Source organism: Sycon ciliatum, unplaced genomic scaffold, assembly GCF_964019385.1.
Source record: "Sycon ciliatum unplaced genomic scaffold, ocSycCili1.1 SCAFFOLD_2043, whole genome shotgun sequence".
Lineage (NCBI taxonomy): Eukaryota > Metazoa > Porifera > Calcarea > Leucosolenida > Sycettidae > Sycon > Sycon ciliatum.
Genome location: NW_027044785.1, coordinates 1 through 14,397, shown reverse-complemented (window position 1 = coordinate 14,397; position 14,397 = coordinate 1). Strand labels below are relative to the sequence as shown.

The window sequence follows — 14,397 nt, the reverse complement described above, 5'->3', positions numbered from 1 at the left end:
CCTCACTCGTTACCCGGTTCACATCTGGCTGCGGCCAACTACCCTTCACTTTGTGTGTTGTCGCTATTGCTGTCTATGTCTGCGTGTGTGCCAGTAAATGTGGAGCGAGAAGGATTGCGAAAAGTAAGTAGTTTACTATGTGAGCGTGATCGTGTCTGCAAGCGTCGTGTGGTCTCGTCTGGTCACAAGAAGAAACTTAACAGCTGGACTGACTTTAACTGCTGCTCAACCATGGCATCCATATAGCGATGCACCATAGGCATAGATCTAATGGCCCAGTTCGTGATCCCATTATGATTGGTACTGACAATTTCAACAGTTACTCTTTACAGACACCAATACTGCAAAGTCTTCTTCCGCACATCACTGAGCTCTGTGCTGAGTCTGCTGACTCCACTATATCCTATAGGCTATACCATGTTTACTGACATCACTTGCATAAATTTCATCTCTATGCTGATATCACTGACTGGCCTGTACTCGAACTTTGTGCGGGCATCTGTCAGTATGTCAAGTAAAAAGTTAGTTTCCTGAGGTAGCACAGAGTTCTATGGTAACACCACTTAGTCACGTGGTGAGTAGCTATTCAATATTGTTGTCCGAGTCTAACACGAACCATAAAATGATGAATAATAGCATCGGGAAACAATGGATTTAAAAATAATTGTTTTAGAATCACAACCTGTGGTCTGTGATAATCTTCTGTATCCCCAAATAGTCCATGGCTCCCCATTAGGCATTGACGCGTGGCGGATAATGCTCGAAAAGGTGGCAGATTCTGCTCTAAAAGCAGTGAATTTGGCAGAACCATACAAACCGTATGGCGGGCAATTTCTCGAATTCTGCTCCATTTCTTTATCCACATACCAAACATGCATGAAACTTACCAGAAAAAGTACCGAATTCTGCCAATATTTCTGCCGGCATTATCCGCATATGCCTACTCCCCATGCGAGTTAAGTTTATGTTAGAATGGCTGTATGATATACACTGTATTGCGAGTTCAATTATTCCTGGATTTACAGAATTTCCACTCTTTCATTGGCAGGCTGGCATAATGTGATGGTCTGAGACTGTGATTGCAATTCTACAACGGTACTGTGCATACACACGAGTTCGTCAGAGACTCCAGTTTTGTGCATGAGCATGATCACCACGGATGCAGAAATCACCACTGGACATGGTACTAAACGAAAGTGGACAGTCAATGCTACAAGTAGCAACACGGAAGTTTCCTCCACTTAGTTTATTGGAATTGCAATTATTATATGGAACGTGACAATCTTGGAAATGGAAAAGTGAAACATTTGAAAAGGAGGATAGACCTGAGTACATAGTCAAGTCAATAGTATATGAGATTTAGTAACATTGCACTTCGGCGTATTGTGAAGGATTAAGTCCAGTATGCACATACGGAATTCATCAAGATTTCAGGGCGCAAAGAATAGCAGCAGCTCCCACATTGGGCTTTTGGTCAAGGAGACTAACACAGAAATCAATTTCATCAAGCTCAAAGTGGGCCATATAGAACCGGAAAAAGTATTAACATTAGGAATCTTGTAGTCAGAAACTGAGAAAGGTGTGAGGAATATCATCCTTTTGTAGGAAAGTATACCGCTATTTCAACAATACATGCTGACCAAGAATCAGGAAGCCCGTCGAAATTCAAGCGAGGCATCGGGAAATAGCCTCCGTTTGACCATGGAGGACACACACACACACACATACACACACACACACACACACACACACAATCATTTCTATGCTTAGTCTAAAGTACAGAAAAACACCAACAAAACATATGCAGCTTCAACCTTGTAGAATAATCGAGGATTTCAAAAAACTCGCATAGATGCTGCCATAAACTGTTTCTGAACAGCTACAACACATTTGAAAATGCAGCAAGTGAGACGCTGGAAATATACCGTGAGTCGTTGCATTTGGACGAAGAGACAAATCGGCTGACTGGCTGGTACTTCTTATACACTGATATACTGCATGATGAAACAACAGCATCAACAACGACAACGGCAACGACAACAGCAATGACAAAAGCAACGACAACAACAGCAACAGCAGAAACACCACCAGCAACAACATAAACAACAACACACATAAGCATATACACACACAGTCACGCATACACACAAACACACAAGAAGAGTTATGAACGCTGGTGGCAGTTGAAACCAGAGCGACAGACTTAAACATTGCACATGTTAACCCTTTAATGTCCGTACATACAAGCATCGATCCAATGGAATCGTTGGGGTGTGAATTTTGAAACTATCGTAACTTGGTTAAATCTCGGTCTTTCGGAGAGATATGTAGGTCGACGAGAAGACTCTCAGCTGTCGCCTCAAACAATTTCCAATGCGATAGGAAGAGGGGTTCCTGAGTTACAGCACACGTGATTTTGGACACGGGAAATGTGCGTTCAGAGCGCGACGCGCAGGTCGACGGCTCAAAGTTTCCTTGTTTACGTCACTGGTTGGCAAGGCGACAACAATTCAAATTAGAAAGTATATTCCCGGGAGTCTCTACGAAACAATCGAGATCAATACGAGCAAGAGGATTGAAATAGTGGATGGAAATCGATCTCAAGTGTGAGCGTTCCCTGGTTTACACCGCTGGTGCGAGTTCCTTGGCTTGCAGCGCTGGACCAGTGCAACCTGTGGGGCCGGGTGTGGGCTCATTGCGTTTGTCTCGTCAAGACCTTTTCAGGATGCCCAATATCGGGGAATTTGTCCAATTCAAACCAAAGTTAGTAAGTTTATATACGTCTAATTCTAGTTTCAGATTTTGGTGACTGCGTTGGCTTGTATACATTTTTAATCGGAAAATTCCTTGATCAGGTTTTACCGTTTCCTGATGATCGCTTCGTGCGTGAAACTCGGAGTTAAAACACTTTTTCATCTTCATATTCTTGTTGGATCCGGTTTCACCTGTAGTACCCAACTAACATTGCAATTGTACTCTAACAGTGGGGAATGTGATACTCAGAGCACTTACTGGTGCATTTAGGACGTTGAAAAGGAAGTTCACAATAGCGTCAAAGTTTGGGCGATCCTGCCGGTGGCGCATCCAGCAGTCTTTGATCAAGGTATACCTGCATCGGATCATACATCAACCAGGACATGTATCCAGTACTGTATCAGGTGGAGAAGATCTGAAACCACCCAATGAAATGTTTGACAAAGTGTTGGGTGCAACTAAAGACGATGAGTTACAATGATTATGATTTGACGTGGAGCAAAGGCCGCGAAGGCGCAGGACTTACACAAACTGCGTCATCCTTTCCGGTTTCTCGATATGATGGCCAGAGGCGAGGTGGTGAATGAGATCAGTTCGCGTACCAACATCCTGATAGGGACGATCACCTGAAGAGGCAAGGAGATAGTGACAGGCATGTACCATTTACATGATTGTACAAACACATTTACACACACACACACGCACGCGCACACTGACACATACTTGTACGAGCATCTATACTGCATGGCAATCAGAGTAGCACTAAGCATGCATGCTATGTACAATTTATACACAAATTTCACAACAGGCATTACACTACGGTAGGAAATAGGTCAGTGGTAGGTGCAGTACCTAGTAGTCAGGGGATAGGGTGAGGGGTTAGAGAGATCTGTCAAAATGCTTGAGACACCAGAATAAAAATGTAATGTTAATGTTGAAGATCCAAACCTTTTGAGCCCAGCCGCATAATCTCAAATTGACCGTGGTTGGTATTGCTGCTCGCCAAAGTGCTTCGAGGCTAGACTCTATCAGTTATCTGTCATTTCAGGATCAGTGTTTCGAACCGATTCCGTGCCTGCCTTGCACAGTTGGCAAGGTATTTGATTTGGTTTTTTTTTTGCGTTCAGCCCATTCAAAGTTGAAAAGGGACACCTCTCTTATCGTGAACAAGAAACGTACTTATGACAACCAACAGCTCATGACCTGCTACATTTCAGGGCTCACAGCATCACACAAAAGCGTGGGCGTCATTTTGGACAGGCCGCTGTCACACGAGCCAGCCAGCATGCCAGAATCGTGTACATGCGATCAGGCAGATATCTCTGAAAACTTGAAAGTGGGGAGCATTAAAAATATTCATTTGTACCAATGCTTTTGCCTAGGCCTCTGAAACTCTAGGAACATACTCTCAATACCCATTGTAAGGATTTGTCCGAGAGCTTTTTGTTTTAATCGATACGGTTTGATGGCCAATAGGGGCTACTTTTTGCAGGACTCCGTGTGCGGACAGTCTGAATGAAGCCTTCGGCCGATAAGGCCAACACTGCTCGCGAAATAATCCACTTGGAAGGAAACAAGAACTACCGAAATGAAATAGAGATGGTGAGGCAGTCTCCGGCCATCTCCTTCACCATGCACGACTCAGTTCTTGTCACAGCAACTAAGCCCAAGCAAGTCAAAATCTCCTTGCGCGACTGCGTTCTACGCCTGCGCTTAGCGGTCACGCGAGTTCGTCTCTATGGTGATCAGATCCAAGATGTCCTCCCACGTAATCGAGGTGTTGGCATGGTTGCTGTGAACCCTGCATTTGTACACTCGTGGCCAAAGAAACCCAACCCAAGAGTCAAAAGAAGAGCCGCGTTAACATTTCAATGACATCATGCACGGTGCAAACACAAATCTGAGGGCTGCAGGGGCTGCATGAGCCTTCGTGCTGCTTTCGACTCACGGATTAAAATATCCTTGGTCTAAACTGTAGAAGAATCAGTTAGATCCCGTGAAGCATCTATTCAAGCGGTGTGAATGCAGGGTTCTACCCAAAATGGCGTTAGGGGGGGGGGGGGGTGGAGCAACTCCCCCCCCTCTCTCCTACCCTGAACAAACAGTGGATACATTTGCTGTTTCCCGTACCCCTGCCCCCCCCCCCCCTAACATTTGGTTCCTGTCTAGAAACCTGGTATGGTTCAATGGGAGACTGCTGTTGACAATCTAGTGCTTAGGGGTCTTACCTAAGGTCATTATCTCACTGACAACAACACCGTATGACCATCTGAAGAAACAAGGGAAGAAATCGGAAAACCGTAGTAAGTGAGTCACTGGCACGTACTTTTAAAGTGAAGAGTTTCATTGGTAATATTATATTTTATTATAATTGTTCAGTTTATTTGTTTACGTGCTCTTCCGATTGGACCACAGTGAACAACACAGACACGCATACATACAGACAGACAGACAGACAGACAGACAGACAGACAGACAGACAGACAGACACACACATACACTCATACCCACAAACAGACAGACAGACAGACAGACAGACAGACAGACAGACAGACAGACAGACAGACAGACACACACATACACTCATACCCACAATTCATGCACACATGCGCTGACACATGCACATATGCCCACACAATGTACAGTCACAGCTCACTGACTTCAATGGTCAGTTATAACATTCTGGAAAAGTATGTTCGGGCGTGGTACAATTTTATTTTATTTTTGTTGCTATTATGATCGGCCTCATTTTCTCTGTGCTGCACTGACGAATCCACAAGGGACAACATAGTTCTGTCCGCAGATTGAGCATGTACACACACACACATGCACACAAAGAATTGTATACTCTAGATAAACTCGGGTACAAAAGAACTGAAGTGTGGAGTGTAGTCAGTCATTACACAGAACAGCACAACCTGTCGTGTAACTGAATAGCTTCAGTTCAGTCCATGTTCAACTTCAAAAGGACACTGGCTACATTTCTCTGATCACTAATGTATCCATCACTTACACATCATCCTCCAGAGAAGGATTTGAGGTTGCTTCCAGGATTTCAACTGCTGCCCATGGGAACATCTGCAAAATTCACACACACATACACACACACACACACACACACACACACACACACACACACACACACACACACACACACACACACATAAGAATACACACAAATGCACAGACAAGCATGCACGCATACATGCACACACACACGCACACACACACACACACACACACACACACACACACACACACACACACACACACACACACACACACACACACACAGACACAGACACACACACACACACACTCACACACCTGTCCTGTCCTGTCCTATAGAGCCACTACCACTAGGGTCACGTGGGCCCCGGAGGGGCAGCAGAGAGAGAGAAAGAGCACTCCACCCGATGGCGCTCCAGATGCGAGACTAGTCGGAACCGGCGAGAGCAGATACACATATGCGGGAACTTGTCCCGTTCTCTGGTCGTTGGTCGGTGGCAGTGCGCTGAACAGCGATAGCGGTTGCATCCCTGGGTTGAGCGGAAACAACGATTGCAGGTGCCACAGTGAGCATTGCAGCACCTCCAAGCGGTAGTGTCACCGGCGACAACAGCAGCTGGTTCGGTCGGTACTGGGCACGAGGTAGAAGCGGAGCAACGATGCACAGCCAAGCCTCCGCGGCTCCGGAACCAACGATGACACAGAGGGCACTGACATGCACCTCTCTGCTCCGAAACCGGCTTCTGCCGTTCAGCCGTGCACTTGTGCCTAGCGAGGTCACCCTGACGTGCGAAGTGCCGGGCGCATGTGAAACAAGTCACCGGTGCCGGTACGAGGGGATCCGGGGCGTCCGAGGTGTAAGCCAACCTCCAGTCTGGGTTTGAGTCACAGGCCACTCTGTACCAGTCTGCTTCAAGGTCTCGTGAGCGGAGGTCCTTTACAGCGCAGTCTTTCCACCGCCGACGAGGGCTATGTGCCCACGTCGGCGGTGAAAAGACACACACACACACACACACACAAACACACACACACCATTTGGACCATTTGACGCCCATCGCCGGAGGAAATGATAGCGATGCCACAGCAAGGAGCCATACAAGCTTGTGCTGGGATTGCACCATTCAACAGCTTGCAGGGCTGAAGAATTGCCCGCCACTATTCAGCCTGGTCTACACCACACAGCTATGAAGTGGCTTTCTCTGGTCAGTGAATCCCTACTTTTTGGTTTTTTTCATTTTTTTAAACACACACATACACAAACATACACAAATGGTGAAATGAATTGGGGATGTCAATATTGCGCAGGGATTCGGCAAGCGCATTAATTAAAGCGGTTGGCAGCAAGGAATGAATGGCTTGTAGAGTCAAGTCAATGTTGGTGTGGTTATTCAAGAAGCATCAAGGAATGAATGGGTTGTAGAGCCGTGATCACCACTAGAACAGGGTCTTACCCACTCATCAAGTTCTTGTCTGGAGGCCATTCCCGTCACCGACATGCCGGCAACTTTAACGGTCAGGTTTGACGTCACAAATGTAGTGGACGCGGTAAGACGCCCGTGCTGGATCTGGAAAGTTCACAGAAGGAGAAGGAAAATGTGGCAACGATATTGTTTGAATTTTGAGAGGATATTTGACATAAGAGGTTTTCTGGATGTCGCTTTAAAATAATTCACCGTGATTTCTCCCCCCCCCCCCTCCCCCCAGTTGTCTCACAGCAGATATTACTACTGCAGCCCCAAGTACAGATATGGAGAGGCAATGTTCACGTACGGCACATTCTAAGTTGGACGCTGTTGTCTTGGGACCAGGTGAAAAGGTGTGATGTAGCAATAAACCTTTGCTTGATAAGTACAGGCATAGTGGGATGGTCTAAGACCATGATTGAGAAACAGAGGGTACCAGGTTCAAGTCCTGCTTGGAAGCGGAAGGATTTTTTTCCAGCCGTGCTGCGACCCACAGTTAATTGGGAACTCGTGGCCTGGCACGAGGAAAACATGGATGCAGTGAATGGGATTTTCGGTCTTTGACCACATGCTGGTGAGCTGATCTACTCACCTCCCACCGCTTTAGGAGCTGCATCTGCTGCGCCTTGATCCTTGAAGGGTGGTGGCATTCCTACGGATGCGGAAAACTCGGCCTCTATATACAGAGACCGAGTCTGACGCGAACCGTGAATTTTTTTTGATAAGTACGTGTTAACACGAGATTTATGTATGACCTGATTCACTATGCATGTGTTAGCATGCACACATTTGCTATGCTATGCTATGCATCGAAGTGTATAGACCAGTGCATAGCTCCCCCCCCCCCCCCACTATTTATTCCTGGCTAGAACCTTGATAACATCCCTACCTTCTGCTTAGCTAGTGCCTGCATCCCACGAGCCAATTGCAGAGCCAGGTCCAGCATCTGGTCTGGCATCAGTACTTCTTGCTGGCTTCGCTTTATCATGGCATTCGTCTCATCAATAATAGCATAGCCGACAGCGTCCTCATCATCTTTGCGATTACCAAACCTGACATCTGCCTTTTTCTGCACAGCCCTGCGCCCAAGGAGTAACTCCAGCAAGCTACCATTTCCACAGTACTCGACCAAAACATGTGGTATCACTACAGAAGGAAAGCAGTCAAGAAAAATGCAGAATCACGGTGCGCACCCAAAATATGTACATAGATAGTGTCCTCTAATGATGCAATCAGCAACATTACATGTACGATATATTGACACCATGCCATCGTATATGAAAAATCTGAAATATATACTCGAATGCGCAGCTGGTAACCGTTCATACTCGACCCAAAGTTGTTATGCCAATAAGCAGAATATGAGAACAACAATGGACTTTCTTACTTGTTGCTCCACCCCAACAGACACCAACATGCTTCAAGATGTTTTCGTGACAGGCAGCCGATCTAAGCACAAAAGCCTCGCCAATCAGTGACATGTGGTACTGGGCATAGTGCAATTTGTCCACTGGAGACATCAACACAAGACATTGCACAGCTCTTTACATGCAGGTACAGACACACGGAGGAAAAAAACAGCTGATCAAAGCAGGCCATCTTCTGGATAAGCAGCCGTGTTCATAAGAAGCAACAATCTTTGTACCAGCAACATGCAGGAAAGTAGCTGAGGCTGCTCAGTGAGGGTTGTGAATTCTAAAGATCAAAGAGCACTTTTGCACCCCAGCAACCCATTGAATGAAGTACAAATGTGTTTACAGAGACAATTTTGAAGACACTTATTTGGTAGGGGCCCGACAATTTCACCTATGGAGAGACTGTACAAGTCCAGTTTTATACTACTGAAGCACATGATTGTTGTGTTATTCAGCAACTATTCTACATGACTCAGACGCATAGCTCATATTGATATTACACAAGAGAGAGATTGGAAGCTTTGTTACAACTCTGAGTTTCACGTATTACTACGACCATCAGGCAACTTTCAATCTTCCAATCTCTCTCTTGTGTACACGGCTTTGCCCGACATGGGTATTGAGCACTCTTCGGACAGTGAAGCAAACCACTTGACTACGTCATATTGATATTACATATTTTCAAGGATTCTCCAGAGGCAAATGGATGCCTATAAAAGGGAGTCTCGTGGAGAAAGGAAGGAAAGGTGGTTTCATATGTAGCCAGTTAAGTCGGCAATTGGCTGGCGTAGGTACTACTTGGACGGAGATCTCCCGACCAAGGAAAAAAATGACCTTCTCAGGTCTGATCACCAAACCACAGTTGTGTAAGCTATGCCCGTGTGACTGGCTGTGTTGAGATAGCAATCACCCTAGATCTCATAACACACATCAACACACATGTCAGTAAGTGAACAGTGACCACATGTCTTCAGAGACTGAGTCAGCCGAGAACTATCGTGTGTTTGCTGAAGACAGGCGTACATGCCAACCTGGAGTCTCGAGTCCCCTGGACAACCTGCCTCAATTCCCTAGATTTGGACCGTTTTCCCTAGACACCATTTTTGTGCATCCATCATTATCAGAGATATTAATTTTTCACTTCACCTATTAGTGAAAATACAAAAAAAAACAAACAAAAAAACAGCGTTGCAAGTCCGGTGCAAGTGCAGTGTTACCCATGTCATGATCATCATGATCATCCAACCCAGCTAGGCCCAGGCCTCGTAGATCTACCCTGCGCAAGGCACGTGTGTGGGCCAGTGCAGCGCATTCAGTGCATGCAGCATGTTGCACCAGATCGTTCGAGTACTACAAACTGTACGCGATCGATCCAGTCCGCACTCGCCGCGCTTCGAGCTTTGCCTAGTACTAGATTCTACGTGCCGCAAGTACAAGTGCGAGCACACGGCCGACTCTAGATGGAGGATACCTGAAAATCGTAATAAAAATGAAAAAAACATCGGCTTCAACAGTCCCGTTTCGATCCCGGGACTTTCGCAGAACCTCCCGGGACCCCGGGACAGACAAGCCATTCCCGGGACTGTCCCGGGCAATCTAGGACGTTTGGCATATATGCACAGGTTCAGGTAGACTTACAGCTGACACACTTGAGAGCAGCAACTATCTTCTCGTCACCTTCACGGACAGCATATGCTGTGCACCGACGACCTAATCCGATCGCATCTGTGTGTGTGTGTGTGTGTGTGTGTGTGTGTGTGTGTGTGTGTGTGTGTGTGTGTGTGTGTGTGTGTGTGTGTGTGGCAGAATAAATAAAAATTCTGGTGTGATAAACCAACATCACTGAAACCATGTAACATGGAATCAAGTGCAAGAGAAAGTGAGAGAGTGAGAGTGAGAGAGAAGAGAGAAAGAGAGAGAGAGAGAAAGAGAGAGAGAGAGAGAGAGAGAGAGAGAGAGAGAGAGAGAGAGAGAGAGAGAGAGAGAGAGAGAGAGAGAGAGAGAGAAAGAGAGAGAAAGAGAGGGAGAGGGAGGGAGGGAGGGATGCAGGGAAAGAGAGAGAGAGAGAGAGAGAGAGAGGAGAGAAAACGGAGAATGAGACTGAGAGACATGTGCAGATTGCAATCATGTGTGTCTTGCCTGTATGCTCTTACCGGCCACTGCGCCATTTTCAAGCACATACGCTGGTTCGAGTTGCTCCACAATTTCATTCGCGACAGTTGGGCTTTCTTGAAATGCCTCCGTGATAGCGTGTAGAATGCTCTGCTTTGCTGTACAACCAATGGCAATTAGAATGACATGGACACCAACACAACTGCTTGTTCTACTTACTACTAATGAACACACACCGCTGCACAGCGTCTACAGGGGCTTGGATGCAGCAGCAAACTAGCAAGATAAAAACAAAAAGAGTTGTATGAACAATGACAAGAACAACAGAACTGCCTGTGCTATGGCTAGGGTCCTAGTTATCAACTAGACATGCAGGGAATAATTTAATCGGTATTGCATCGCAGTTTGCTACTCAATTCGTCTGAGGTGCTAAGAAACTTCAGAAACGTGTCGCAGAAAACTGCGATATATGTTGGGTTTTTCACTGTACCCTATGATGCACAGTGTGTATGCCAGGTGTGTATCTGAAGGATGAAAAAGATGCACGAAACTTCGAAAGTGCTGAGCTATGCATCATCGCACCAATTAGTTAGGTTTGCAACTAAGGTGTCACTGTGTGCTTGTTGTCCGAGTTTGCACTCTGATCAGCTCTGGGGAAGGGCAATGTTGTCAGGTGTTGAAGAAAATTGCTACCCAACATTTTTGAATCGCTATTCAAGTTTGATTTTGCATGGCAAAATTGCTATGCAAGAAATTAAAAGAAAATTATTCCCTGACATGTTATGATAAGCACTGTCAACGTGCTACAAAATCACACACAGCAAACACAAAACCATATAGCTACAAACCCCCTACATTACCTAATACATAACATACACTATAATCGAAATGCCTGTTGACTGCACAACAAAGACACACATCACAGAATGACCGGAGATATTTCTTACTTCGTCCGAAAGATGTTTTCCAGCAGGTTGACATGTGAGCGAAGCTGACTGGTTCGATGGGAAAGACGTTCTTTCTCTGCCGCTCCGCCATTTTCGCTTCATTGGAGTTGTGTGGCCATTCAGCAAGGACTGGTGACGGAATGTCTCTTGGGCAAGCAATAGGTGCGGCAGGTGGAATTTCTGGCAGAGGACAATTTCTCAAAAAATTGTCGGTGATTGCGTTGGTTTCGGGTGAAGGCCGAGACGGTGTGAAGACTATCCCACTGCCACCCACCTCCGGATCACTGTACACCATTTCCTGCATGAGTGTGCGTCTTGTTGTGCCCCTGTCCACATTGTCCATCGCCATGTCAGTTAGCATTAGCAAGCACGAATGTTGATAAGAAACAGGACGCGCACACATCCACACATCCGTACACGCATGCACGCACACACATGCATGCACACATGCACATACACGCACATGCACACACACACACACACACACACATGTACACACATACAAACACACACAGACAGACACATGTGCCCACAAACAGACAGACACAAACAGACAGACACACACACACAGACCTAGTGAACATAGCCAATAAAGAAGAATGAAGCCGGACCAAAAATGTATGCTCTGCTGCTGTTGAGAATACTTTTAAAAGAGAGCCCCATTCAAGGAATCCCAGCAGACAAGCTGCAAAACAGGAATTTTACCATTTACCGTCAGAACTCAAGGTATGGAGAAATGGACACTCTTCTATTTTTACATAATAATCTATGTGGAGATCAAAGTTTAATAATAGCTATGAAAAGTATGGACGCCGCAGACATCACCACGCAACATGACAATTTTTTTATTTTTTTATTTTTTTACTAAGTACACAACCTACTCGTCAGAAGGGGAGAAGACAACAGAGTATACAATGACAAAACAGCAGGGAGAGTAGGGGCTGCAAAGCAAGCCTGTGCTGGTGAGGCAAGCCCACAACACCGACCTATGGTCTCGGCGTTAACGTGAGCTTGCGCACCATAGCCTAAAAGAGGGGGGTGATTTAGTGCGATAAAGACAAGAGAAGGTGAGGTAGAATGGATGAGGAGAAAGAAAGAGAGAGAGAGAGGGGGGGGGGGGTGGAGAAAGAGAGAGAGAGAGAGAGAGAGAGAGAGAGAGAGAGAGAGAGAGAGAGAGAGAGAGAGAGAGAGAGAGAGAGAGAGAGAGAGAGAGAGAGAGAGAGAGAGAGAGAGAGAGAAAGAGAGAGAGACAGTGAGTGAGAGTGAGTGAGAGAGAGAGAGAGAGAGGGGGGGGGGGGTGGGGGTGGGGGGTGGGGGTGGAGAGAGAACAAGAAGAGAGAAAAATAGATTCAAAGGCAGTTCAGATGCAGTGAACATCATGCAATGCTTGGGGGGGGGGGGAGCTTCAGGATGGAAATAGTTCTGAACTGTTAGAGGGAGTCTGTGGCCCAAAGCCACTGGCTTCGGCGAAGATGGTAGTGGACGTTCGCTTTGAAGGATTGTAGGCCCTTAGGAGATGGTGGTTTGGTGAAGAGGTAGGATGGCTGTGCATTCCAGGTGTTGATGATGTTGTATGGAAAGGCGCGTCTTAGGTAGTTAGGAGCGCCTGGAGGGAGAACATTTTCCAGTTGGAAGGGGTGTGAAGCAGACTGTTGGCATTGTCTCCGGGTTACAGGTGCGGCATGGTGGACGACGAGAGGGAGGACCATGGATCTCAGCAGAGGAGGACCTGGTTGACCCAGCAGCTTGTAGACGAAAGTCAGTGCCGCCACTGTCCGTCGGGCCTCTAGGCTCTGTAGCAAGATGTTGGGTCCCAGGATGTGGAGGGCACGCCTCTGCACTCTGTTAAGGTGTTCAAGGTTAGTGGGAGCAGCTCCCATCCAGACAAGGGGAGCGTACTCGAGCAGGGGCCGGACGAAGCCGTGATACACGGCCAGCATGCCACGGCAGTCCAGAACACGAGCAGCTCTACGTAGGAGGCCAAGACGTGAGTTTGCCCTGGCAGCAACTGACCGGAGATGGGCGGAAAAGGATAGCTTGGAGTCAACCATAACTCCGAGGAGCTTGAGGTGTGGCTGTTGTGGGATGACCTCCCCTCCAAAGTGTATTGCGGGGACAGACCAAGGCTGCTGTCGATGGCAGGAGATTCGTAGGAGCTGCGACTTGGATGGTTCAAACTTAACCCTTTAAGAGCCACAGGGAAATTTCAAAATTCTGCATTTTTTCGTGTTCCTTGGATCATAGCTTCAGTTCTACTCACTCAATCCTCACAATCTAGGGCTTCCTGGAAAGGTCTCCGCGAGACGAAGAGAATGAGGTCGATCATGATCGCCGGCACACCGTCTATCCAGCGCTAGATCGCAGCGACAGTACGAAAAATGCCCCAAATGCGTCCAATTGCGTCCCGCTCCAGATATTTCATTTTGCTCGATCGTGGAGTTCCAATTTTTTCGCTGTGTACTCTCGACAATATCAACAGTGAAACCCGTGCAAATTCGAGTAAACCAGCGTGACGAAAAGTCTCAAAATTCTCAATACCAAAGTCGCACTGCACGCTTTTGAAATTGCCGCGATCGCGGCTCAACTTACGAGTGATTTATCTCAGGAACCGTAGCTAGCAGCGCTTCGCGGATTGTTTCTCCCGACAAGTGAGAGTTTTCTCTTCACCCTGGATATTTTGATCACTGGATTTGAGCG

At 46.7% G+C, this 14,397-nt stretch overlaps 2 protein-coding genes across 2 annotated transcripts; both read right to left on the bottom strand.

Moving 5' to 3' along the window:
- Positions 1 to 1,232: 1,232 nt before the first annotated feature.
- Positions 1,233 to 12,026, bottom strand: LOC135830604 (myoblast growth factor receptor egl-15-like; the record flags this gene model as incomplete). Its single annotated transcript, XM_065342836.1, is given in 11 exon segments — positions 1,233 to 1,994; positions 3,013 to 3,109; positions 3,281 to 3,380; positions 4,983 to 5,023; positions 5,768 to 5,832; positions 7,215 to 7,328; positions 8,116 to 8,372; positions 8,614 to 8,736; positions 10,280 to 10,366; positions 10,795 to 10,911; positions 11,701 to 12,026. Coding segments are annotated over 11 exon segments (1,342 nt in total), but the record flags the coding sequence as incomplete, so codon positions are not given.
- Positions 12,027 to 13,130: 1,104 nt separating this feature from the next.
- Positions 13,131 to 13,751, bottom strand: LOC135830602 (uncharacterized). Its single transcript, XM_065342835.1, has one exon. It carries the CDS (start codon positions 13,749 to 13,751, stop codon positions 13,131 to 13,133), a length of 621 nt encoding a protein of 206 aa, XP_065198907.1.
- Between the last annotated feature and the right edge of the window lie 646 nt (positions 13,752 to 14,397).